Genomic DNA, 26,667 nt, shown 5'->3' with positions numbered 1-26,667 from the left:
TGGCCCAAGACCCCCAATCAGCACTGCACCAAACCAGAGGAATGACATCTCTTTCCCATCCCCAATGCCTTTGAGATGTTAGAAAGCAGGCCTGGACCCTGGCTTAAATGGGACTGAGAAAACCTAGAAATCAGAGATCAGACGGCTGTGTGTAGAAGAGCTTTATGTACTTTTATTTTGCATATATATAGATGTACGTATAGACAAGTGCTTGTCACTTATAAACACTGAATAGTTGTAAAAACCAAAACACAACACAAGCATTTTGTGCATAGCTTGAAGGGGCAGCACAGTTAGTACAAGACGTCTGAAATGTGCTAAAGTGAGACTTTTGGTGAACCTCTAGTTCAACAGGAAGGGATTTTACTATTGAAACTCTACAGGAGCTGGGCCACACCCATTCTCCCCTTCACAGTCATGGGCCACGAATGTTCAGGGTTTCAGGATCTGACAGTTTCTTTGAAGGACATAGAAACACGTTAGAAAAGACCACACTGGACGAAGAGCTAAGGCTTCAGCATGGTGGCCACCAGGCCCACGTGTGGCTCACAACGTCCACTCTCCTGGCAGACTTTGTTTGGCATGTATGTGATGGGTGATCGGATGTCTTGGTCATGGGCTGCAAATGGCCAGAACTGAGTCTCCTGGAAAAACCGGTCGAAGGGATAAGAGCGGTAGGAATGTTGTGTGTCCCCTACCTCTTCCAAAGCTGTGCTAAACCGACCTAATTTTTGTAATTGTGCAATAAAGCAGACTATTTTTGACTAAGTGTTGGACTGATCTTTGACATCTCTTAAGCAATCCCCATTAACTTTTAGTCTCCTAAGTGTGACTGAATCTAGAACCCAGCTTCTTGTCCTCCTGATTGGGGTTGGATCGGTCGTTGCCAATACATGGCGTTTAATAACCGTTTCTTGAGTTCTGTCGGATTAGTGGCGCCACTTATGGTATGGGAACATAAACCTAAATTTAATTTCAGAGGATAATTGAAAAATACATCAGAGTGAGAAGCAGAAAGGCCCTCACCTTTGTTTGGATTTGTGAGAAAAGCTCTAACTGCAAGCTTCTGGTGCAGGCCAGCGGGTGAGCCAAAGCATTGTGTATTCCCAAAGGAGGAAAATCAGGAATCAGGGGGTTAACTTTATGCCTCTTTCTTTGTGGCTGGCCCTAAGCTAGGGTTCTGGGCTCCCTAAGCACACCTGGCTCTGAGAACAGACTCAGGATCTTGGCCTCGGGGATATGCCAGGCAGCCACAGGGGCGGACTTGCTGGGGACAGGCAAGAGGACTGATAGAAACATGATTTGTCTTCCTGCCAGACACCCCGGGCCTTTCCCCTTCCCTGCAGGCCCTGGAGAGACACGGGCTTGGGGTCCCTAAGAGGTCACTTTGGGCAGTGCCACCATCAGCCTTGGGACCACCTGGTCTTCCCCTAAGCTGAGCCATTCTTGTGGGTGTGTGTATGGGGGACTGAGACAGAAGGAAAAAACAAATTGTTAGAAGTTTCATGTTGCCCATGGAAGTACTAACAAAGTCCAGGTTTTGTTTTGTGAATAATAAATTCTAGATTAATAAAAATCTACTTTTGAAGAGTAACTATACAGCGACTTCTCCAATACCACGGACATGTTCATGGCCTACCGACGTTCACGCTGCTTTATCATTGTACGACGTGACCTGATTCACAAAGCCTGCCCAGCAGATGGGCTGGGGGCTTGTTCCAAGCTCCCCAGAGGTCCCAGGGTATATGATTCAGGTGGGAAGCTTAAATCCCAATCAACACAAAGTTCTTTTCAAAGTCATTTTTGGGGGAAGAAGACCCTTGCAGGTATAATTGACTGTGAAGCCTCACTTGGCAAACTGAGTCAGGAACATTTTGTACAAAGCAACCGATCCCAGCCTTTGGCTAATGAATACATGATTAGAATAGTCAGACACGGTCTGGGTGTGATTTTTCTGATTGCTACACGCTTCAGGATGGTGAAGGGGATGGTAACAGAAGACAACGTAACAGCATTTAAAAAACCCGCTCCCTTCTGACGGGTGACAGGCCACGTCCCTCTGAGAGCATATGGCTTAAGTCGCAGCAAGCCGCTTCAGTACATAAAATTGACTCACAGAAATACCTTGTCGGGTAACAAACTTGCCACAACTAATGCTTTGGTATAAAACTCACACACCCCTTCTGACCAACACGCAGGCATTTTCTCTCATTCATGTCCGTTACCTCTTTGCCACCAGGTGCGCCAGCCTCCCCGGGGGCGGCAAGGAGACAACAGGGAGGTAGCTACTGCAACTTTGCCCACCTGGCACCCACGCACCCCCACAGCCCAGGGCCAGCTCTGGGCCCCGAGGAACACGACTCACTCTTTTGCAATCACACAAACATGTCCTTTGTCTATTCTCTGAGAGTGGCAAATGCAAGCAGGCAGAAGGTGACCTCCCCCAGAGGTCTGCACATCTTGTCAGTCTGCTGGAAGAGAACAGCCACCCCCCACTTCTGATGACCCAAAGCTGGGGCCAAAGCCAGGCCGAGAGAGGTGAGACCTAGAACCGACCTAGAACCCTGCACGAACATTCTCTTCTTTACCATGAGGAGAGGCCTGGGTTCAAGGCCTGACTCTGCACGATGGTGAGCAGGGCACAAAAGTTACTGAGCCTCCACTTCATCAGGAGAATGGGCCTGCTGGTAGTCACAGTGCTCCCCAGAAGGCTGTGGTGAAGAAAATGCTACAGAAGCACAAGCGCCTAAGGGAGGACATTCTCTCTGGAGCCCCCGCCCTGGGGAGGGAAGGCAGGGGGTCGTGTAGCCCCTCTGCACAGAGAAGGGGCTCAAGAAAGCATTGCAAGAATTCCGACTTGGCCAATGGACCCCCCCCCCCTTTCCTCCCAACACACACACACACACACACATACACACACACACTCTCTGCCAGGTGGCTCTTAGGGAGGAAGAGGAGGCATGGGGCAAGGGGAGGGGGAAGGGCAGAAGCCAAGGAGCTGCTGGAAAGAGAGCCTACCTTGCAGCCAGGAAGACCCGGGTGCAAGTCCTGCCACTGGCGCAGGATGGGTGACTAACCGCTTGGTGGTGGAGGCAACTCCCTGCAAGAGCCACCTGCTGAAAAGTGCTGACCTGCCATGCTAGAGGGAGCTACCCTGGGAGGTCCCGAGACCATGGAAGCCCCAGGTCTGGTCCCAGTCCCTATGCTACGTCTCCCGTCCCCTCTCAGGGGAGGGACAGAAGGAAAGGGGATTAGTCGCTGTCAGTCTTATAGCAGAGAACGTGGCCGGACAGTGGGCTCCACCTGGCCCAGTGACCGTCTGCTGTCCTGCCTGTGCATGGGGTACCTGAGTGGTGACAGGAGCCAGAGGCTGGGCAGAGCTGACTCCTCCACGCCTGGCATCACCCAAGTCAGCTCTTAAGTGGATGCTTGGGGGGGGGGGGGTCTTGCCCAGTCCTTCCTGGGCCTCGTGGGCCTATGAAACAGAGCCTGAGGGAAGGGCAGGATCAATGCTTCAGGATCTGCAGGGTCCTTACACTACGGGGGCTATTTCCTTGGCCACAAGATGCACAGGACTGCTCCAAGAAAAGAGATTCCCACTTGAGAAGGGGTTTTGTTGCGCTTTTTTTGCCTTCTGGCCATGAAATACTGCGTGGCCCCTGGGGAATTCCCTCCGCATGAGCAGAGACCAGCTCAAGGCAGCCTCGGGGACCAGAGGCCTCCATGTGCTGGGCAGACCTGGCGCCGCAGGATCCCCACCATAAATAAATACGAGATGCAAGTCCTCACAGTCACACGCTCACTCACACTCTCCATCCCGAGGACTGAGCAATCCTTCCCCAAAGACTCATTCACGTTCAGGGAAAGAGAAACATGACAGATGCAGCATGAGCAGTCCTGGGGTGACAAGTGTCCCCGTCACAGACAATCCACCTTGTCGAGAAATATCAAAATAGCGATCTGGTTTGTTACAAAATACCCTGTCCAGATGCGCCAGGCTCTCCACACTGCCGGGCACCTGGTGGCAGTCTGTGAGCAGCACGGCCGGGGTGGGGGGTCGGGGGGGTGGTCTCCTCACTGGTGGAGGTGGGCCCGGTCATCGGGGCGCTTGATGTGGATCCTGCGCACGCGCTCAATCCTCTCGCGCTCTTCATCCTCATCCAGGTGGTGCGAGCGGCCGGCAGCACCACCGGTGGCCTCCAAAAGTGCATTGTCGGGCCCTCGGCCATCCTGAGCCTCATACAGCAGAATGTTCAGGGTTTCCTCATAAATGCGGGCCTCGGGGAACTCCACCTGCATTCCCAGAAAATGGGGTGAGTGAGTCCCTGAAATCTACAAGTCTGTTTAGAGCCAAGAGGCTGATGTAATTGCTTAGCCGAGGGGCCCTGCCCCCAGCGGGGTCATGGCTTCCTCAGCCACCAAACACAGGGACGAGACCGGTCTAGGGAGACAGGGATGGGGTGTCCACCCACTAAGCAAAGGGTGGGGAGTGCATGAAGGAGAAAGACTGTCAGGAAGAACTCAGAAACTTAGGAAGACACATTTGAACGGAGGCAGAGGAAGGAGAAACAAGAGAAGAACACACACTAGTCACCATGATGTCAAGGTCAGCAGCCCGGTAGTGGGGAGGGCTTGCTTGGCTCGGCTATTAGGTTCTGAGGGGGTGGGGAGAGTCAGTGGGAAATGAAACCACGAATAGTTCATCCCCTCTCCCTGACACTTTGCAGGACCAGCCGTGTGGGCAGACAAGCCCATGAAGCTCTGAGCCTGCAGCTTCCTCCCCCGCAGTGCAGTGTGAGCCGCAGGACCCACCTCTGCAGGGGCTGAGAGCGAGTGTAAAGCACGTAAGCCTTTTGCAACACTCAAAGCTGCAGAAATGCATGTGCCCACACATGGCACCTGCTCTGATCTCTAAGGATGCCTTCCAACCCTGCCCAGAGCACAAAGGTGTTGGGGTCTTTTAGAAGGGAAGGTTCAGGGCTGGGGATCTGCATCTTCAAGTGCTCTTTAGATGGTAGAAAACCCCCCAAGAGCACGTCAGACGGTGACCATCGTACGCTGGGGCTGGTGGGGGAGGGCCCCAAGGGGCTGACGACAGACCTGCTCCGAGGGGTGCCAGCACTTTACAGGCCAGTCACAGCCAACTGCAATGGTGGGTGGGTAGCCATATATGCATGTGTATGTGCAGTCGAGTCAATTCAATGTACAGAGTGGGAATTAATGCCTTAAAGTTCAATAGGACGCCCTTTTCTCCAAATGAAAAGCAAACCTGAATCGAACAGGGCCAACCTTGTTCTCTGGAAGCAAAGGAAGGGTCCCTCCCACTCAGAAAGGAAATCATCTCCCCGCAAAGACCCTGGGGGACAGTCCCTTCAAATCGTGGCCTGCCACCCAAGGATGGGGCCCTGGGGATAGAAGGACCCGCTCTACTTGGGGGGATGGGTAGCCGCTGGACCGGGCCTGCTTCAAGTGCAGTCTCCCTGCTCCCCAGACAGGCCAGGATGGAATGAAGGGAGTGGCTACAGCAGGAGGAAAGTGGGCCGAGTCCCGAGGCCCATGGGCTGGTCCTGACTCTGCCCCAGTAACACAACCGATAAACAGGAAGTCTGTCTTCAGTTCTGGCCCCTTTGTTTCTCTGGCTGGTTAACCTGCTTATTTATCCCCCAAGCAAAGGAAGAGACAGAGCGTGAGGTGGGGGTGCTTCGGCATCCCAGAGCGGGAGATACTAGTGAGACTCTGAGGTTCTTTCTGTCTCATAAAACTGATTCAGTGGTCAGGGAATCACTTTCAGAAGGTTTTTGATTTCCTGAGACAGTAGAACCCGATGAATCGTGGCAGGAGGTGGCCTACAGTCCTAATGAGCTGGGAAGAGGAATGAGTGGCCATGACCTGCCAGTGTGGGAGAGGGTAGGGAGGGGGCAGGAAAAAGCATCTAAGGGCTGACATTGCTAAGGTGCTGACTATGTGCTGGACACTGAGCTAAGTGCCTTTTTTTTTTTTAAACTAGTATCTCATTTGATTCTCATAACAACCCTGAAAGGTAGGTGCTACTATCCCCATTTACAGAGCGCTACCTGTTGGAGAGCCGCCCTGACCATGAGTGGAGGCCACCTCCTCGGGCCTTCTGCCCATGGCTCCCAACCTGCCCTAATTCTGCCCTGTGGAAGCCAAAGAGAACACACGGAATCCCTCTTTCTGGGCAACCCATCATACGTTCCAGGACGGCCCCCAAGGCTCTCCCTGGTCTCCTTTCCCCTCCTAGAAGTGCCCAGGACCTCCAACAGGAGACCCACCATCTCTGGGCAGGAAGGAGGCCCAGGCAGCCCCTCCTCAGGCAGGATGGCTCAGCTGCTCCTTCCCACCCCCTCCCAAGTCGGCCCCACAGCTGGCCCCAGGAGACTAAGTCTGACCTCTCCTCTCCCCCTCTTCCTCTCCTTTCTCATCTCTTCTCCTCCCTCAGGGCTGTGGCTCCTGGGGGAAGGCTCCCCTCCAGCTGATGGATAGAGGGGGGTCATTCATCCAGGCTTGGGCTGAGGCCGGCTGACCACAACACCTAGGGGAGTTCAGGCTCTGGGGGCCACACGGGGACCCTGAAGTGGTTTCACCAAGTCTGGCTCTCTCTTCAGGTCAGCACAGGGGACAGAAGACAAGCAGCAAGAAGAGAGACGTGGACATGGACGTGGTACCAGACCCCCCCCCCCGTGACCCAAGGCAGGTCACGTGTCCTCCCGGGCCCCTCCCAGCCCTAGCCCGTGTCCTTTCGGGCCCTCACCTTGGTCTGCTTCTTCTCCGTGGCATAGACGATGGACGTGCAGCAGACTTCGGCGATCTTCCGGCCCTGACCGTAGAAGGACCAGCAGCAGATCTCGTCGCCGATGACGTCCTTGATGAAGAGGACCCGTCCGTTGAAACGCAGGGACAGCTTGTCGAAGAGCTCGATGTTCTTCAGCATGTTGTCATCAGAGTTGCTGCGGAACAAACAGCCGCTGAGGCGAGGCGCCCGAGAGCCGGCAGGGGCGGGGGGCAGGGATATCGGGGGGCCGGGATGTCGGGGGGCCGGGATGTCGGGGGGCCGGGATATCGGGGGGCCGGGATGTCGGGGGGCCGGGATATCGGGGGGCCGGGATGTCGGGGGCCGGGATGTCGGGGGGCCGGGATGTCGGGGGGCAGGGATGTCGGGGGGCCGGGATGTCGGGGGCCGGGATGTCGGGGGCCGGGATGTCGGGGGCAGGGATGTCGGGGGCCGGGATGTCGGGGGCCGGGATGTCGGGGGGCCGGGATGTCGGGGGGGCCGGGATGTCGGGGGGCCGGGATGTCGGGGGGCAGGGATGTCGGGGGGCCGGGATGTCGGGGGGCCTCCGCACAGAGGGGGGCTCACTCGGCCTTTGAACGGAAGCCCTGAACACGCTCGTGGCCGCTCTCCCGAGCACCGGAGGAAAGGCTCAGTGGGAAGTCTCTGCCCAACCCGGGGAAGGCAAAGCCCCGTCCGGCCTCACCTGGTATAGGAGTATTTGTTGTTGCTTCTGTTGTAGAGCAGCTTCACGGCCGGCTGCACCGAAAGGGAGAAAAAAGACGGTTATGGGATGGATGCCCGCGGCTGGGACTGGAGAGCCACGGAGGGTGGGCAGGAAGGAGAAGGCCAGGGTGGCTTCCGTGTGAGCCACAGCTGGGAGAGCAGGGATAAATGGGGAGCAGAGCCCGGCCTCCAGCCTCAGATCGTAGCTACGTGACCCGGGCAGGCCACTTAACCTCCGCCTGCCTTAGTCTCCTCAACTGTCAAATGGGGACCACCCCCCAGGGCGGCTGGGAGTCTTTGTAAAGCCTTGGCCCAGCCCCAGCCCGGCGCAGGCCCTTCCTAAGTGCTGGTTTCCCTTCCCTTCCCCCAGATGGGGGCCTGGTTGGAGGGAGCCCACCCTCATCTCTGGAGAACCCCCAAGCCCCCCACGCACACACCTTGTTGGACGTCGCGATCAGTTTCTGCTCTTCTTTGGAGGACGTGATCACGGGGACCTTGCAGAAAGGTTCGTAGGAGTCTTTGTTCTGCTGGGACAAAAGGTGCCCTCAGTCCAGGGGTCTTCCCGGGAGCAGGCCTCTCCTCTCCCAGATTGAGAACCACAGGCCTCCCAGAGGCCGGGCAGGGGAGGAGCCTTTCACCTGCTCTGAATTCCAAGGGTTCTGCTGAGCCCTGAGGGCAAGAGAGCAGAGATCCCCCTATGCCAGGGAGGATGCGCTAACAGTGTACCCGGCAGGGGCTCTGCAGCTTTCCCTGGCACCATGACAACACGCAGTCCTAGAATGCCCGCTGTTCTGAGGCTGAGCCCAGAGTGGGGCTGGAGGGAAGACGCTTAAAGTCCTCCAGGAATGGGGAGCTCACCGGCCCCCCAGGCACCTCACCGCACCCCACTCCAACTCAGGGCTCTGGCCTCCACTGGCCCCTGCGGCTTCCCAAAATTTGGCCTCTCACCCAAGCAGAACAAGGCCTACCCGGCCTCTCCCACAGGCCAGCCCTTCGAATCAGGAAGAGGGCCAAGCTAACGGCTCTGAGGAGAGGCTGTGCCTCACACTCCTCCCTCTGGCTCAGAGTACTCCCATTCATTGCAGGCACAGATTCAGAGGGGGAGGGCGGTTTCTGCCTCTTTTTGTATCCTCAGTGCTTAGCCCACTGCCAGGCATACAGCAGGCGCTTCATAAATGTTTACTGGATTGAACTGAAGGTGACCGCCTGAAGGGAGCTGATGGGCTCGGGTAAAAAGACTAATTTGGCTCTGACATTAACTAGGCCAGAAGACGATTGGGGTTTCTCTGGGCAGGGACCCTCGAGGACAGGCACCCACACCAACCCAGACAAGGGCCCTGGTGGCAAGCAGGGCAGCACCAGGAGGGGGAGATGGCCCAGGGTCACACAAGGCCGCTCCCAGGATGGGTGAAAGGGGGGAAGCCGAACACCCACCTGCAGGGCCGCCTGGCACTCGTCCACCAGGCCCTGGACCAGGTAGTACTTGGCCTCCGCCAGGAGCTCCTCCACCTCCCGGCGGCTTTCGGGCAGTGGGACGGCCCCATCCCGTAAGTAGTTGAGGATCGTACCAAAGTGCTTCCCACAGCGGTCAATGAGGATCCAGCCTGTGAGGCAAGAGGGGAGAAAGGCAGCAGTGAGGACAAGCAGCACCGTCCAAGAGGCCCTGTCCTTGTCACCACCGGAGGGGAACAGAGCCAGGGGGTCCACGCACATCCCCCCTGCTGCCGTGTGCTGGCCATTCAGCATGAACGACACTCCAACGAGACGCCCAGAGCCAAGGCCGCCCCATTTGCCGGGGCTCGTCACGCTTTACTGATACGTTCTGTTCTTACACAGCCCTTCCTCCCCAGGCTCCCACCCCAGGGGGCCTTGCTGTTCCTCAAGTTAGGGCCCCGGTCACTCTTCTTGGTGGCAAGCCCAAGGAGGTTTTGGAAACAAAGCTGCTTGCATCCCTGCCTTCTGTGACCTCCCTGTCCCCCCACCTACAGAAGGGCCTTTTCCCTGCAGCCAGCACCCATAGTCTCTGAAACCTTCTACTTAGCACGTCCAAATTGCTTAGGGTCCCCAAGCTCCCCTAGCGAGCCCAATGCCAGCAGCACAAACGTGACTTGGCACCTGTAGCGGGCTTTGTGGGAAGGTAAACTCTTTTTTTTTTTTTTTTAAGTGAGGCAATTGGGCTTAAGTGACTTGCCCAGGGTCACACAGCTAGTAAGTGTTAAGTGTCTGAGGCCAGATTTGAACTCAGGTACTCCTGACTCCAGGGCCGGTGCTCTATCCACTGCGCCACCTAGCTGCCCCAGTAAACTCTTTACAAAGATGGCAGGTCACACTTGGGGTCCCATTAAGCCAGCCTTCCCCCACACCCTATGTGGGGGACAACAGCCTGTGGCCCTGGCACTGATCAGAACTGGGTGAAGGGCCTTGGGGAAGAGCGTGATGAAACAGAGAATGCCATGCCTGGAGACAGGAGGATGGCCTCAGCTCACCAAGTGCTTCAGAATTAGGCCAAAAAAGTCAAGTGAGAGCACACATCAAGCGCCAGGCGTCGTGGTAAGAGAGCCGCAGGAGGCAGAGAGGCCTGACCCCAAGAAGCTCACATCTAATGGGAAGAGGACGTGCAAACGGCCGCACGCCTTCTGCCCCTGCCCCACCATTCCCACAGCCGACACGGGCCCCAGGAGGGAGGGGAAGGAGCCCTGTGGGCCGGAACACTGATGGCAGCACAGACAGTGAAGAGCCTGGCTGCCCACAGTTAAGGGACTGCTGCTGACGGGGGGATGCGGGCACAGAGAAAGAGGGCTGTGCCCTAAGAAATGACGGCTGTGGAGGAAGCAGAGGGCTGACAGCCGGTGGAGATGGATCGCTGTACCACAAGGAATAAAGCACCCAGGCCTGCCATGTGCCTCGGGGCAGGGCACGGTTGCCCCAGGGGAAGGCCAGGCTGGGCAGAGCTAGTGGGCTCTAGGGGGAGGGAGGCAGGCAATGGCCTGATCTCTTTGGTACAGCTCTTATGTCTTCATCAGGCAGCTACCAGGGAGGGAGAAATCCACGGGAAGTGCCAACGACGGCAGAAAAGAGAAAAGAACAGCCCAAAACCTTCACAGAGGGCAGATAAGCAGGTCCTCCGGGCTCTCTGGACTCAAGTTTCCTCATCTGTGAGATGGGGGTGACCCTCCTCTGGCTGCCGGTGGTCTGAGTTATCGTGCACAACAGGGCAGGGAGCCAGGACTCCACTGGTGCAGCGTGTGGGGGAGGAAGCTCAGCACCTCATGGGGCACCCCCTCTCACACAGCCAGGAAGGCCTGGGGACAGGCCGTCAGGCCGGGTCTCTCTCCTCCACAGCTGGTGAAGACACAGTGGCCTGTGCTCACCTGATCTGACATCATCACTCTCGTAAACAGATGCTGGGACATTCTACATCTGCCCTTCGTCCACTTTTCGGAAGGGAGCAGGACCGGCTCACTCTGTGCGGTGACCCCCCTGTGGCCCTTGGCAGGGGTCGCTCTGGGCCGCGGCACTGCAGGATGGGAGCCGTCATCCTCAGAGAAGACAGGCAGAGCCCCCCCAGAGATGGCACCAGTTCCCCTCCCCTGTTCTACGGGACAGGGCTCCTCCTGCTCGCTCATCTTTGGTCTGAGCAGGGGCCCCTACACCAGCTTACAAGTGACAGACGGCCTTGAGTTCCCATAAACCCATAAACTGCCAAGGAGGTCTGTGCTGTTGGGCTCCGGCCCAAGAATGCCGCCAGGAAATGCTTGTGGTGAAGGAATCAGATTTTGGACAAATAAGGGCAGGGGAGACAGCAGCACATGCCAGGCAGTTTCAATTAACGCCGTTTTAACTTTAATCTGTATTTACTGCTTTATAAAGGGAACTCCCTTCATGCGAAGCACCTCCAGGAAGCCCCTTCCCAAAGGCCGAGGGGCTCAGCTTGGGGGGGTGCTGCTTTCTTCAGATGCTGATCAAGCCTGGCTCCTGGGTGTGGGTGTTACCCGATCCATCCGAGGCCCAGTTCCCATCTCGGGCGCGCTGGGAAGGAGACTGGTCTTCTGTAGCAGGTGGCCTCGGGAGGGGGGCAGGCCCCCCCCTCTGGTTTATGGAATGTAGAGGGGGCAGAGCTCGTGCCAATGTAGCAGGTTTGGGCTTCTTAACGGGCTGTGTGGCAGACAGACCCTCTGGCCGTCCAGAATGAAGACGTCTTTAAATGCAGGAAACAAGAGCCAGTGCTTATTTAGGGAGCGCTTCAAGACTCTGCAAGGTTGCTTTACAAATAGGATCTCATTCGATCCTTACAACAACCCAGAGAGGTAGGCGCTGTTACTATCCCCATTTTCAGATGAGGAAACTGAGGCTGAGTGAGTCATCCAGACCCACAAGGCCAAGAAGTATCTGAGGCAGGATTTGAACTTGGGACTTCTGGATTCCAAGACAGGAGCGCTAGCTTACAGTATCAAAAGAATTGCAGAGGAAACCAATAGATGCTGAAATAGTTATCCTGACCCCCCTGTGCTCCCTCCAATGTCACTGCTACCCCATCCTCTTTCGGGAAGCTGGCTTTGGTGGGTGGGGGTCCTCTCTCTGGAGGCAGATCCCCGCCGTCAGGCACCTTAGCAACGGTCTCTGCCAGTCACTCCTATCACAGACTGTACTGCCACCCGGCTGACCTTGGGCGGCAGACAATAGTTCCTGGCAAGGCCCTGGGGAGGGGGGGGGGGCGTCCATCAGCAGAGCCCAGGGCCACCTTGAGGCCACGAGGAAGGACTAAATCCCACACGACACACAGGCCATCCTGGTCCATGAAGGCTGGCTCAGGATTCCTCAGCGTCGGGCCCATCTCTCCAACTCAGTGGAGACCCAAAGTACCGTGTTACCCACCAGACACTTAAAGCCTTGGCACAGTTGTAAGCCACTCGAGCCCACCTTTTGGGGGGGGGGCGCTGCCCTGTATGGGGAAACATGGCCAGATCAGTGACCTCCCTGGTGGGGGTGGGGAGGCTTTCCCATCCTATAAGATTCTCCTCTGTGTCTCTCCATCAACCCCCCCAGCTGGATCCCCCAACACCCATGCTCCAGAGACCCTCCTCTTTCTCTTTTGAGATTCTGCAGACATCAGTGAAGCCCTGACTGGCCAGCCTCCCCTCCCCACCTTCTCCCTCTGTGACTGCCCCTCCCCCATGCCTGTAACAAAACCCAAGTACACTTGGCAGGTGGGCAGGGTGGGCACTGGCCCAGTGTTCTCTGGGTAACCTCAATTCTGATTCTTCTGACATCACGGAATCCCACAACCCACAGTTCTACAGCAGGGCCTGTCAGGGGGCAGAGGCCACAAGAAATTGGGGGTTACCAAGGGTGGGGCACCATTCCCCAAACATGATAGAGCTCTGTCACCTTGCCTGGTTCCATTCGATGTTACCAGTTTACTCCCCAGTTGTTCACGTACACCCACCCACACCCACACTCTCTCTGCCATCTGGGGGCGGGGGGGGGCATATGCCCAGTCGGATTGGTCCCTTCTGAGCGAGCACAGGTCTCAGAGAGGAGGCTCTGTGAGGCTGCAGGGTTTGATGCATTCCAAAGGACAGTGTAGGACGGTGGGAGCCAGGAGACCTGGGTTCAAATTCTGCTTTTGCGACTTCTTAGTTCTGTGACCTTGGCCAAGTCACTCTTTGAGCCTGTGTCCTCTTCTGTAAAACAGGAATGCTAGGAATGCACCAAAGTTACTCAGAATTACTGGCAGAACATATGTATTCACTGTGACGGGTTCTTTTGTTTTTGTTTTTTGCAGGGCAATGAGGGTTGTGACTTGCCCACGGTCACACAGCTAGTAAGTATCAAGTGTCTGTGGCTGGATTTGAACTCAGGTCCTCCTGAATCCAAGGCCAGTGCTTTATCCACTGTGCCACCTAGCTGGTTTCTTTTGATTCAAACAAAGATGCTGCTCCTTTTCATCACTGCCACCATCCTGGGCCTCTCTGTCCCCGCTCTCTTCCCCAGGTTTGTGGACCGAGTGCTAGGCTTGACATAAGGAAGACCTGAGTTCAAATCCTGAGGTCCGAAGGCTGTAAGGCCCAGGGCAAGTCACTGACCCTCTCTGAATGAGCCTAGCACTTAGCTGCCCATCTCCTGCTGCATGGGTGAAGGAAGCACCCACACAGAGCCGTCTCTAATTGGGAACTCAGTCCATATTTGGAACAACACGGTGACTCTTTGGTACCTCCCCAAAATTCTGGATTGAAACGAGCTGCGAAGTCAGCGAGTGTGTGCACTGGCAAAGCTCACCAAGCAAGCGCCATGCAGGGCAGCCTGCGTGACGGGGGCCATCGATGCAAAGGCTGGGGCTCTTCGCATTCACGGGAGGTCATCTGAGCCCACGCCATGGGCAGCGAGAAGAGGAGCTAATTTAGTAACAGAGGGCGGCGCCGATCCAAGGGATGAATTGGGGAGAGATCAGAGTGCTTGCAGAATCCGAGGAATTCGAGCCACGAGCTCTGACGAGCTCCTAGGAGAGGACCGTCTGCCCGGACAGCTGTGTGGCCGCCTACTTTGGAGGACGGCTGTTTGGGGGTCACTCGGAGCAGCATCCATGGCCAAGGAGGAAAAGGAGAGCAGAACTGTCTGCCGTGGAACCTCGAGTCACCCCCCACTGAGACAAGGCAGCTGTAACCCTCCTGCCCCCAGGACGGCCACACCTGAGCACCCTGGTGCTCACACGCCTTCGGGAAATGACCCTGTGGCTGTTTGCTCCCTCCCTGGGCTTCAATTCCCCTTCCTGACCCACGTTAGCGAGCGAGGCAATCTGACACCCCGAGGAAGCGTGTGCCCCAAAGGGATGGAGAGCCACCCTGCAGGGCGGGCCCCACAAATGCCCGCAGGAGGCTTCGGGCAGAGATGAGGGCTCTAAAATTCTCGCGCCACCAGTCCCGTTACAAAACCATTCAATCAGGGGCACACGGTTCTCACGGGGCCACCACCCACAGACAGCAAGCGGGTCTCTGGGAGGCAAAGGATTAGGGCAGGACAGACAAATCCGGGGTTCAGCTGGGTAGAGCTCACCAAGCTGCTGGCAGCCCCAAGAAGCACACGCTTATTAAGGGCCCACGAGAGGCAGGCACAGAGACAGACCAGAGCCCAAGGGTGGGCTGGAGGGAAGGATGACCCAGCGAAGGGGAGATCCCGCCAGGAAGGGAGCAGGAGAGGGCGGGAGGCGGGGAGGTCAAGAAGGATGGGGGCAGGGCGAAGGCCCTCACCGCTGGGGGAGGTCAGAGGCAGGTTGGGACCTCACAGGCCTCCTGTCAGATTTCCTCCTTTCATGGGCGAGTTACACTGAGGCCCGCAGAGCAGAGGGGCCTGGCCATGGGCCCCACCCAGGCAGAGCTGGGATCCACACCCAGGTCTTCGGCCTCCCAGGCAGGGCCCTGAAGGCCTCTGAATAGTCTTGGTGGCGGTTCCGCTGCCTGAGGAAGGACCTGCTCCCCGGAGAGCCTGGGGGGCCACCCTCCCCTCTCCTTCACAGAACTGTGGCCACAGCCCGGCTCCTTTTCCTGATGCCCCCCAGGGGGTGCCAGTCTCCGGGTGGGGGCTGAGCTTATCAGACTAGGCTCATTTCCTTCAGCTGCTCTGATGTTATTGTTCAGGCTTCCCGAAATGCTCCCAGAGGACGCTGGGTGTGGCAGGATCAAGCGGGCCCTCCCATTCCTAAGTGCCCAGCAGGTCTGGACAGGGGATGCCCAACAACAGGCTGGCTTGGCCCTCGGGGGTGGCTGCCTCTCTGCTTCTGGCCTGGGCCAAGCCTGGGCAAGTCCCAGATGTCAGGTGCCCCCAACTGCCCATTCTCCTGAGCCAGGGGAGGAAAAATTCCCTGACCGGGGCAGCTTCCACTTGAGGCTTTGCTGGTCCTGGAGCCTGGATGTTCTGTGTCTGACATGGGACCCGAATGAACGTGCTTGTCCCCAGATGCCCTGGCCCTGAGGTCGCTGCTTCAGGCCCGGGACAGGGGGGCAGGGAGAGCTGGGAATGCCAGCAGAGGCTGCTTCTGAGGCTCACAAGATGCTCTTCTCTCTCTCATAGCCCCTGCCAAGGGAGCAAAACCAGCTGAGGCAGCGGTGAGGCTCAGGGCCGTGCAGGGTGATCTACACCCATTACTTCCAGGAGCACAGAGCCTGGGGAGGCACCGCGGGCACATTCGAGGGCCCATGCCCGGGTCACTGGGCAGCCACAGTACCATGAGGGCCGGTGGGCATGAACCACTGAGAGCCTTGCGCTGTTAAGAGAAAGAGAGGAAGGCCCACGTCCAGCCCCACAAAGCACTGGGCTTCGACAGGCAAGGCGCTGCACCGAGTGCTGGGGCCCGGAAGATCGTCTGGCCTGCCACTGAGGGACGCAACGCAAAGAAGAGGCAGCACTAACGAGGGCGGGCAGGGAGTCTCAGGGAGAGGATTCTAAGAAGCAGAACCGTCACTGAACCCGCTGATCCACAAGTATTTATGAGATGCCCCTGGGTGCTGGGCAGGGTGACAGGCTTGGGGAGGTAAGGCCCAAAAACAAAGTAACCAGAGGAGGGAGTGTGCTCCAGGCACACGGGATAGCTCGTGCAAAGGCACGGAGACTGGAGACTAGGCCGGCTAGAACATGGAGGGCATAAAGGGACGTGGCTAAGGGGAAGGAAGACTGCCAAGGCTCCCGCAGGCCAAAGGAAGGGTTTTCATTCTGTCCTAGAAACAGCGGGAGCCACGGAGGATTAAGTGAGAGAATGATACTGTCGGACCTGCACACTGGGAAGATTATCTTGGTGGATACAGGGAAAGAGGAGAGCCTGGAAACAAGGCTTCCTTAGAAGGTTATTACAAATATTTAGGGAAAGGGGGATGAGGATGCCAAGCCACGTGCCTGGACAGGAGAGATGCTGGCAGGCCCAGAAGATCCAGAGAAGGTCGAATGAGGAAGAGGAGGCAGCGACGAGAGCCGGGGCTTTTGCCGAAAAAGCAGGAGTCGGGATCCTATCATCAGAAGCCAAAACATTGGAAACAAGAACAAAAAAAGCACAACATCAACGAGGTCAAGCAGGAAATGACATCGTGCCCAAGAGAACCTTCCACTACCAACCAGCAGCGACGCTGGACTCACGTGCTCAAAATGGTGCAGCAGCTAAGCCTGGGAAAAGTTTGGGTTCTTCCCAATCGCATTAAAAAAATCTTAACGTCCATTTAAAAAAATTCTGAGCTCCAACTTGTAGTGTATGAACATCCTCCTGTTGTGCCGTAAGAAGGGACAAGCAGGATGCTTTCAGAGAAGCCTGGACAGACTGACAGGGGCTGGTGCTGAGGGAAGTGAGCACAACCAGCAGAACATTGTGCAGGGTAATGGCAACATCGGGCCGTGGCGACAATCTATGACAGACTCGGCTCTTCTCAGCAATACAAGGACTCAAGACGATTTCAAGGGGCTCACCGTGGCAAGTGCCGTCCACCTCCAGAGAAAGAACTGGTGGAGTCTGAATGCAGATCGAAGCAGACTATTTTCTCTTTATTTTTTTTATGGCTTTTCTCTTTTGTTCTGTTTCTTCTTTCACAACACGACTAATGCGGGAATGTTTTACGTGACTGCACGTGTATTACCTATACAAAATTGCTTACTGTTTTAGGGAGAGAGAAAAATTTGGAACTCAAAATATCTTTAAAATTGACCATTAGAAATTGCCTTTATGTATAATTGGAAAAAACAAGATTCTACTTAATAATTTAAGAAAAACAAGAAAACAAGAAATCAAAATAAATAAATGAAAAGGAAAAAATGTTTTTTGAGTTCCAAATTTTCTCTCCCCTTCAGCCCGCCCCGCCTTGGGAAGGCATGCACTTTGATACAGATAGTATCTAAATTCGTGAAGGAAAAATTAACTGAATTCCAAGAAGACGCAGAGGGTAATACAGTGATGGCAGGAGACTGTAATGTCCCTTTCTCGGTCCTGGACAAAGGCCAAGAGGAAGGGGTGGTCACCAGTGCCAGCCAAACACAGCAGAGAGGTCAAGAATGAGGAGGACAGAGCAAAGGCCATAGGGATTAGACATTCCCAAATCAATGGGAGAGAGAGAGAGAGCTTTCAGTTGCATCGTGAGGCCAAGAGCCACAGTATGAGGAGTGAAGAGGAGGCAGGGACTGTTGGCGGCTTCTTCCAAGGGGTCTGGCCATCAGTGGAAAGGAGGGGAGGTACAGGACCATGGATTGAGGGGTGGAGGGTTTGGGGGAGCCCGGGCCTGCTGGGGGGCAGCCAAGGAGCCATCAGCCCAGAAGAAGGCGGGGATGGAAAGAGCTCCTGGAGGAGGTGGGAAGGAAGAGAGTCGATGGGGCCGAGGAGAGCTGTCCTCAGCTCTGGCGAGGAATTCCCACTTTGTCGGAGACGGGAACAAAGGAGGAGGAAGGAGGAGGAAACGGGACAATGCCAATGCGGCAGGGCGTGGAGCCTGTTTCCTCGGCTCCCTGAGCGGTGTGGGTGGGTGGGGTGGCGAGGGTCTGCCACCTTCCCTGCAAGAGCCGCCCACCAGGAAAGAGGGTGAGGGATGCTGGGTGGCCGTGGCAAGAGGAGGGAGGAGCGGGCTGGCCGGGGGCTTGGGGGGATGCCCTCCAGCAGCCCTGAGTGGCAGCCGAGGGGTGGTGTGCTGCAGGGGGCTGGGGCCTCAGGGCAGAGCTGAAACAACAAGCCAGAGAGGCAGGAAGGAGGCCAGGGAGGGATGGGCTGGAAGCAGACGGGAGGTGAGCTACCCATGGGCAGGATGATGGTCGCCAGGAACACAGCTCTGGGGGCCCATCCCCCCAGCACTTCGGCTCCTGGCTACTGCCTGGCCTCCCTAGGGCCCCCACTCTTCCCAACCCCACAGAGGCACAGGGGGTCTCTTGGGGAGACAGTCCCCCATACCTATAGCATCCTCCACCCGCCTCCCCAGCCCCTCTTCTGATGAAAGACCTAACTACCGCCAGAGATGCCCTCCCATCAATCCTTCCTTGAGACTCATGGGCTCCTTCCAGAGCCAGCGGAAGCGGGTTTTAAGGGCGCCCCACTGTCTCCAGCTACAAAAGGGAAACTCCCTTCGCAACCCTGACTGTCACAAAGGAACACCCTTGAGGTTCTTTCCTTTACGCACCCAGCGACTGCAGGAGCCCCTCAGAGTGGGTTCTGCCTGGCCTCAGGAAGGCTCAGACTGAAGTGGGGAGGAACCTCGGAGGCCCTTTTAACAGATGAGAAAACCGAGACCCTTCAAGGGGAACTGACTTGTTGGGGTTGTTCTTGCTGTTCAGTCATTTTCAGTTGGGTCTAACTTCATGACCCCATTTGGGGTTTTCTTGGCAAAGATACTGCAGTGGTTTGTCATTTCCTTCTCCAAAGGAGGAAAGGGAGGTGAACAGGGTAAGGTGACTTGTCCAGGGTCACTCAGCCAATAAGTGTCTGAGGCTGGATTTGAACTCAAGCCTTCTTGATTCCAGGCTCAGCACTCCATCCACCTAGTTGGCCTGACTTGTTGGGCACCAAGAGTCAACAAGGGCCTGGAAGCCAGGGCTTCCTGACTCCCAGTCCAGCCCCCTCAAGACTTGTGGAGGCTGAGGCCATGATCCGACCTTGCCCACACCCAGGCCCGAGATGTCCCCCTGCACAGGTGCCCTCCAGCATGTGAGATAAGCCAGTGGTCAGCCTCTCGGTGCCCCCCTCGCTTCTCCCCTGTTCCCTCTCCACCAGGAGGGAACTGCCCAGCCTGTCCCTTCCAGCAGGTGTCCCAGGCTCCCCCCGCCACAGCTCACGCTGGGCCTCACCTTCACTGTCTGTGAGCACCTCCATCCGCCCGCTGAACATGGCCTTCAGCATGGTGTCCTGCTTGGTGAGGGTCTGCATGGTGGTGTAGTAGAGGGCGCCCCCGACATTGAGCTTCACGTACTTGGAGCTGGGGCTCGTCCCCTTGAAGGAGGTGGTACGAGTGGCAGCTGCTGGCACCGCTGAGCTCACCACGCTTTCTCCCGACATCTCTTCCTGCCAGGGATGGAGAGAGACAGTCACACTGCAGCCTCGCCAGGCCTGGGCTGGCATCATACAGTCCACCTGAGCTTTGAGGGGCCGGGCAGATCCGACATGGGGGGCTCATGGGAATGGCTGGCCTCCCCTGAGGCCGGGCAGGAAGAAGTGTGTGCCTCAGACCCGCTTTCCCATAGAAGCGACTGTACTAATGGTGGTAATTACTCTTATGGTACTCACAGGAGTAATTACTATTCCAGCACCCCAGTGGTGATAAAACTGGGGAGGAAATGCACTTTTGAGAACCGACGGGGGACCCTACCCGTCATTCGCTAGGCCGCCACCAGCCAGGTGAAGTAGGGGATGGCCTGGAGTGGCAAGGAGACCATTGTGGGGGGGGGGGTGACCAGCAGCAGCAGGTGAGAGAAGGGGTGCAGAGGTGAAGACAGTGACTTGACAAGCAATTGGGGTAAGGCTGGCTCTGGGACCACCTCCCACCAGGGCCTTTCCAACCCCCCCCCCCCCCAGCATGTCCCAGGCCCTGGAGTCCTAGGCCAGCATTTTGCTGAAGCGGCTCCCTCCAAGAACACCAGTGATTCTTCCCTGGTTAATCCAACGGCCCCTTTTCAGGCCTCGCCCCTCTGACCTCTGTCCCTGAGATCATCTCAAACCCATCACGTGCCCTGCCCCCGGCCCTGGCACCTTCTAGTCCCCTGGGATCCCTGAGCTCAGGAGTCATCCTTGATTCTTCCTCTTACCCGAGTCCAGCCAATGCCAAGGGCCTCGATTCCATCTTCCTCTGTCTCTGGTGGCTGGTCTGGTCTCTGCTCGTGACAGACTGGACCTGTGCCCCCTTCCAGCTGAACTATTGCGACAGCCTCCTGAGAGCCCTGCCTGCCCCCAGCCCATTTCGCCCAGAGCTGCCAGACTGATACTGCTCAAGTCCAGGTCTGACCGCGGGGCTGGCGCCCCTGTGCCAGGCTCCCCCGCTGACTCCAAAGGCCTTCAGCACTGGGCCGCTGGCGCTCATTCCGGCTACACGCCAGCCAACTGGCCCGCTTGCTTTGATGTATAAGACATCTCCTATTGCTGAGCCTCGGGCAGAGCTCCCTATCCCACGTGGCATCATCCCTGGCTGCCTTCAAGGCTCCTGCCACTCAAGCTCACTTCTTTCTTTCTTTTTTTTTTTTGCAGGGCAATGGGGGTTAAGTGACTTGCCCAGGGTCACACAGCTAGTAAGTGTTAAGTGTCTGAGGATGGATTTGAACTCAGGTCCTCCTGACTCCAGGGCCGGTGCTCTATCCACTGCGCCACCTAGCCGCCCCTAAGCTCACTTCTTTCAAGATGCTTTTCCTGCTCCTCCCAGGAGCAAGCGCCTCTTCCCAATCTGTTTCCCATAGAGACCTAGTACTTACTTTACAGTGAAGAACACAGGAGGCCCTTAATAGGTGCTTGCTGACTGTCTAAATACTGTATTTATGGAATAGAACTGAATAGAAATTCTACAGTCAATATCACCTTGTACCTTAGAGATACATCAGACGGGCAGGTGCCAGGCCGGAGCCTGGGGTCTTTTGAAACCCGTTTCCTAATACACAATAAAACAACCCAAATTGGGAGGGTGAACAGTGACACAGAACAGGGGAGGTCAGAGCTGACAGGGCCCTCAGACATCATCTAATCCAGTGCTGTCATTTTATAGGGGAGGAAACTGAAGTCCAGAGAGGCTCTCTGACTTACCCCAAATCCTGGAGAAGGTTGGTGATTGGGGAAACCTGCTCTGAGGGCGATATTCCCGCCCCACACCGCCAGCTGTCCTTTGAGCATCAGGCAGCTGAAAGCCCTCGAACAGCTCCATGTCAGTGTGTCCAGAGGAGAACTTATCACCAGGCCTAACAGGCTTTCAAACTGCATACCCTTTGACCCTGCCACACCACTACTAGGTCTGTGTCCCAAAGAGATCATAGAAAAGGGAGAAGGATCCACATGTACAAAAATATGCATAGCTGCTCTTTTTGTGGTGGCAAAGAATTGGGAATTGAGGGGATGCCCATCTGTTGGGGAATGGCTGAACAAGTTGTGGTATATGAATGTAATAGAATACTATTGTGCTGTAAGAAATGATGAGCAGGGGGGCAGCTAGGTGGCGCAGTGGATAAAGCACCAGCCCTGGATTCAGGAGGACCTGAGTTCAAATTTGACCTCAGACACTTGATATTTACTAGCTGTGTGACCCTGGGGAAGTCACTTAACCCTCATTGCCCCGCCCCCCCCCCCCCAATAAATAAAAAGAAATAAGCAGGCAGATTTCAGAAAGACCCAGAAAGACTTAAGTGGACTGATGCTGAGTGAAGTAAGCAGAACCAGGAGAACACTGTACACAGTGATAGACTCAGCTCTTCTCAGCAGTGCAATGATTTAAGACAATTCCAAAGGACTCATGATGGAAAATGCTTGCCACATACTAAGAAAGAACTATGGAGTCTGAATGCAGATCCAAGCAGACTATTTTCATTTTCTTTGGTGTTTTTCCCCTTTTTTTCTTGTTTCTTCTTTCATAACATGACTAATATGGAAATGTTTTATATGAATGCACATGTAGAACCTTTATCAAACTATTTTCTGTCTTGGGGAAAGAAGGGAAGGAGGAAGAAAAATTGGGAACTCAAAATCTTACAAAAATGAAAGATGAAATCTTTACATGTAATTGGGGGAAAATAAAATGCTATTGAGTGAAAAAAGAAAACAAACCAAAAAACCCAAATGGCAGCTATTATGAAAGAGAGCGAGAACTCACCATCTTTCTCCCCAAACCCTACCCTCTTCCTACAGGGGCCACCACCATCCTCTAGTCCCCCCCGCCCCAACCTCAGTGTCTACTCTCACAAAACCTTGAGGAGACAGCCACTTCTCTCTTTCTACCACCATTACAGCCACTGCCCTGGTGGAGGCGCTCACCGCCTCACACCTGGAACACAAGAGCCTTCGGGATGGTCAAGGTCTCATGGCTCTCCTCGCCTCGATCCATCCTTCAGGTGATTCTTCCCAGTGAGCACCAGTGGTTCCCTGTTTATCTCAGGATCAAATATAAACTCCTTTGTTTGACATTCAATGCTCTTCATAACCTGGTACTTTCTGACCTTTCCAGTTATCTCAGATTTCATTCTCCTCTATACTGCAGCAACCCTGGTCTAGTGGAGTCCCTTGAACACAACCCATCGCCCCTCCCATCCTTTCCCCACTAGCTGTCCTCCACCTGGAACAACTGCCCCTCCTCTCCCTTCCCCCTTTTAAGTTCCTCTGACTTCCTTGGAAACTCAGCTCAAATCTCACCTACAGCAGGAGGCCTTTCCTGGTGCCTCCCCACCCCTCCATCTGTCTGGCATGGGCCCACTAGTTCATAATAAATCGTCTCCTCCATTAGAAGGCAAGGACGGTGTTTTTTGTCAGCACTTGGCACATAGTAGGTGCTTAATAAATGTTTCCTGAATTGAACTGACAAGTACATAGACATTTAACACTGGTGGACTCAATTTTTTTCTGGGAGGAAAAAAGCAGAAAAATCGAGCCTCAGGAGGAATTTCCCGCTGATTTCAATGTTCTGTCCGCTCCCCCTTCTCCCCACCACGCTTCCACATTCCTAAGCAGTCTGTCCACAGCACCAGCCCCAAAAGAGGAGGGCTTCTCACTCTCCCCCGTTGCCTTTTCCATTTAAGATCAGTACCAGGCTGAAGTGCTCCAGGACAACGCCTGAGATCCCCTGATCGGGCTTTACTCTGTCTTCAGATCTGGCAAGAAGCGAGAGAACTTTCCAAAGTCCACAGGTCAGTTTGCTGAGGGATCTTGAGAGGCCCTCGGAGAAAATGACAGGGCCCCATGTAGCTCCCCCTTGGAGGCAGAGTTACAGTGAATCCGGGGCAGCCTCAGCCTCCCCTGGCTCCTCCGCTCTCTCAAAGATTTGATTTCATTATTAAAGTAGTGGTGAAGGAAAGAAACTGATCTAGGAGGTGTCGGTTACCAGTCCTATTCAATCAAAGAGAAGGCTTTCTTTATCCCAAATGCGTGGGTGGGGCAAAGGGTTCTCTCCCTTTTTCCAAGGACTCCCTCCCCTGGTGAATAACTTCCTCATCTTCCCTGCCACCCCTCCTAATTTCCAGACAAATCTGGGATTTGGACGGCCCTGCGCTGCCCACCCCCAAACCAGTAATTCCAAGCTCCAGGACGTCCTTCTATGTCTTACAACTGAGAATACCCAGAAGCTTCGTTCCCTTCTGGCCAATGCTTAATGAAAAGGGCCGTGGGGGAGGTGGGGCTGCGGCAGATCTGACCTGTGACAAGTCACTTCTCTCTGGGCTCCCCTGTAACCTGAGGCAGCTGGGCCAAGAGGCCAACATTCTCTAGTTTTAAAAGCATATTCTGCTTAAAGGAGAGCCCTCCAAACATCCAGAATATCATCTCCAATTCTATCAAAAGGTGCCAGACCGTTTGGTCTTTTACTAAACTGGTAAACTCTCGCGTTGTCTCTTACAACTTAAGACAAACTATAAGAAAGCCAAGCCTTGGCAAGCATCACTTCTTGAGCTGGGAATCTGACTTCCCGTTTTACCCAGCACACAAACTGGATCTGGTAGAGTGGCAGGGGCATTCAAGGCTCAGTTCAGGCAGTTGGGCTGACTCCAAGCCCTTCTAAGTGTCCCCATCACAGTGGAGGGGCCCCCAGGCTGGCACGCCGGGCGTCAGCTTTGGCTCCTCACTATCTCTCACCCCCCCCCCATCCAAGCTGTTGCCAAGACCTGTTGATCTCACAACATCTCTATCAAGTTCACCTGTGCAACAAGTCTGCCACACGGCCCTGATCCGGCTATTACCACCAGGTCCATGCCTCTTCCAACCCCTATTAGTAGCCTCTTCAATCTCTTCCCAAGCCCATCCCTCCTCCTTCACTCAACTATCAAAGTGATCTCAAAGTGACCTCACCCCCTCTTCCCATTCAGTAAACCACTGTGTCTCCTCATCACGGACAGGGTCAAATATAAAATCATCTCCTGGCATTCAAAGCCCTTCCTAACCTGCCCCTCCCCCCCAACATTCTAACCCCTTCGCCCTTCCCTCCCCCTGCTCTGAGATCCAGTGACACCGGTTTCCTGGAACGAGGCATTCCCCCCCACCCCCTTGCATTTTCACTGGCTGATTCCCCCATGCCTGGAATTCTCTCCCTTCCCCTGCTGCCTTCCTTGAAGTCCCAGCTAAAACCCTCCAGTCTGCGAGCCAAGTTCCTAATCCCCCTTACTGCGAGCACCTCCCCTTTATCATCTCTCATTTATTCTGTATAAATCTCGTCCCCCCCATTTGAGTATGGGTTCACCCAGAGCAAAGACACCTTTACCTTTCTTTGTACCCCCATAAGTTAGCTGTGTCTGGGACACACAAGGTGGTTAATAAATGTGTACTAACTTCAAGGTTTTCCACTCTATGAGTTCCCTCACCACGCAGCCACCCTTGGGGTTGTTACCCCAAAGTAGGCCCCAATACAGCCCCGAGGTATAAGGCTGAACCTCCCAGCCAGCTAACAGTATGCAGGCTACACTGAAGGGCATAACCCCTTTGAGGGCTGATGGACCTTTCCTAGGCCCAAGGGAGAGAGAAAGGCAGGGGGCTGTGGCAAACAGAGAGGCCTGGGATCTGGGCAGGGATCCTTATCTCTGGAGACCAGGGAAGGAACCACTCCTATCTCTCAAGGTGCAAACAAAGGAACGATAACAAACCAACTTCCTCCTAAGCTCAAAGAGTGTTCTTGCTTCTCAGACCCTGGGAGAGAAGGTGCCAACTGCCCCCAGTGAGGGCCCCCACTTTACAACTGCAAGCCCCCGTAACTCTGACTCATCACCCCCCCTGACTCTCCTTCGGGGTCTCCTCCCAAATCAGACCCTAATCCCTACCGTTCCTCTATAATGCCTTCGAGCAACTGCTAACAAAGACCCCCGGGCAAAAGTCCTTGAGAATTGCTGTCCAGGGAGCCCCTTGATATCTAGTGTCTGATCCCAGGTCCAGGGAGCCCCTCCCTTGGATCATAAAATGACCCGTCTGGATCAGGAAGGCACCTAAGGGGTCATACAGTACACACCCCTAGTTATAAAGCAATAATAGGTGGGTCAAGTGCTTTGCCAACCTTAAAGTGCTCTATATAAATGCTAGATATTGTTATTATAATTGTGTTAAAAACTCATACAGGAGATTTTGAGCAGAAATGGACTGAAGAGACCACCCAGTTCAGATTCCCTACTGAAAGACCTCGAGTGGAAGGTCATTCAGGGGCCAGTCCCACCCCCACATTTGACAGAGGAGGAAATCGAGGCCCAGGGAGGGTAGATGAGTTGTCTGAAGTCTCAAAGGTCACATAATCATAAATGGAAAATCACGAGGGGCCCAGAGGCCATCTAGTTCAAACTCTCCATTTTACAGACGAAGAAACTGAGGCCCGGAAAGGGGCAGTGACTTGCTTCCAGGTAGATAAAGCGCTTACAAAGCGCTTGCTATGTCAATATCTGAGCGGCAACTCACACGCAGGTCACAGCATCATAGACCTACAGCGGGCAGGGACCTGAGGTCATCTGGACCAGGGCTTCTAAAACTTTTTCCACTCGAGACCGCGGGTCTGTGAAGTAGGTACGCGTAACTTCTTAGTGTTGCGACCCCCACATTTGGTTAACGCGACCCCGACCCTCATTTTACAGATGGGGAAACTGAGGCCGGGGCGGGGAAGGGGCTCTGGAGCCCAGACCTTCGGCCTCCACGTCGGTGGGGGCTCTTGTCCCCCGCCCGCTCCCTCCCTCTCCCCGGTCCCTCCTCATCGGCGCCCGCAGCCCCCTCCCCCTCCCTCCAGTCCGGCATTGACGGGGCGTAGGCTGCAGGGGCGCGGCGCCGATCGGGGGCGCCAGGCCTCGCCTCCCCCCAGCGCTTGCCCTCCAGGCGCTTCCCCGGACCCTTCCCCTTCCGCGGGGCCGGCCCTGCCCTCGCTTCTCCTACCCTGCCCAGCCTCCGCTCACCATGAAAAGCCCGAGAGCGCCGGAGCCGCCGAGCCGGGACCGGGGCAGCCAGGAAAGAGTTGGCGCAGGCGCACGGGGGCCGAGCCGGGGCGGGGCGGGGCGGGCACTTC

At 55.5% G+C, this 26,667-nt stretch overlaps 1 protein-coding gene across 1 annotated transcript; it reads right to left on the bottom strand.

Moving 5' to 3' along the window:
- Positions 1 to 156: 156 nt before the first annotated feature.
- KCTD10 (potassium channel tetramerization domain containing 10) lies at positions 157 to 26,633 on the bottom strand. Its single transcript, XM_043969045.1, has 7 exons — positions 26,558 to 26,633; positions 19,316 to 19,529; positions 8,951 to 9,120; positions 7,954 to 8,040; positions 7,497 to 7,549; positions 6,773 to 6,968; positions 157 to 4,293 (listed from the first exon to the last, which is right to left on the bottom strand). Exons 1-7 carry the CDS (start codon positions 26,558 to 26,560, stop codon positions 4,075 to 4,077), a joined length of 942 nt encoding a protein of 313 aa, XP_043824980.1. The 5' UTR covers positions 26,561 to 26,633; the 3' UTR covers positions 157 to 4,074.
- Between the last annotated feature and the right edge of the window lie 34 nt (positions 26,634 to 26,667).

This window comes from Dromiciops gliroides, chromosome 1 (assembly GCF_019393635.1).
Source record: "Dromiciops gliroides isolate mDroGli1 chromosome 1, mDroGli1.pri, whole genome shotgun sequence".
Taxonomy (NCBI): Eukaryota; Metazoa; Chordata; class Mammalia; order Microbiotheria; family Microbiotheriidae; genus Dromiciops; species Dromiciops gliroides.
This window is presented reverse-complemented; position numbering and strand designations above follow the sequence as displayed.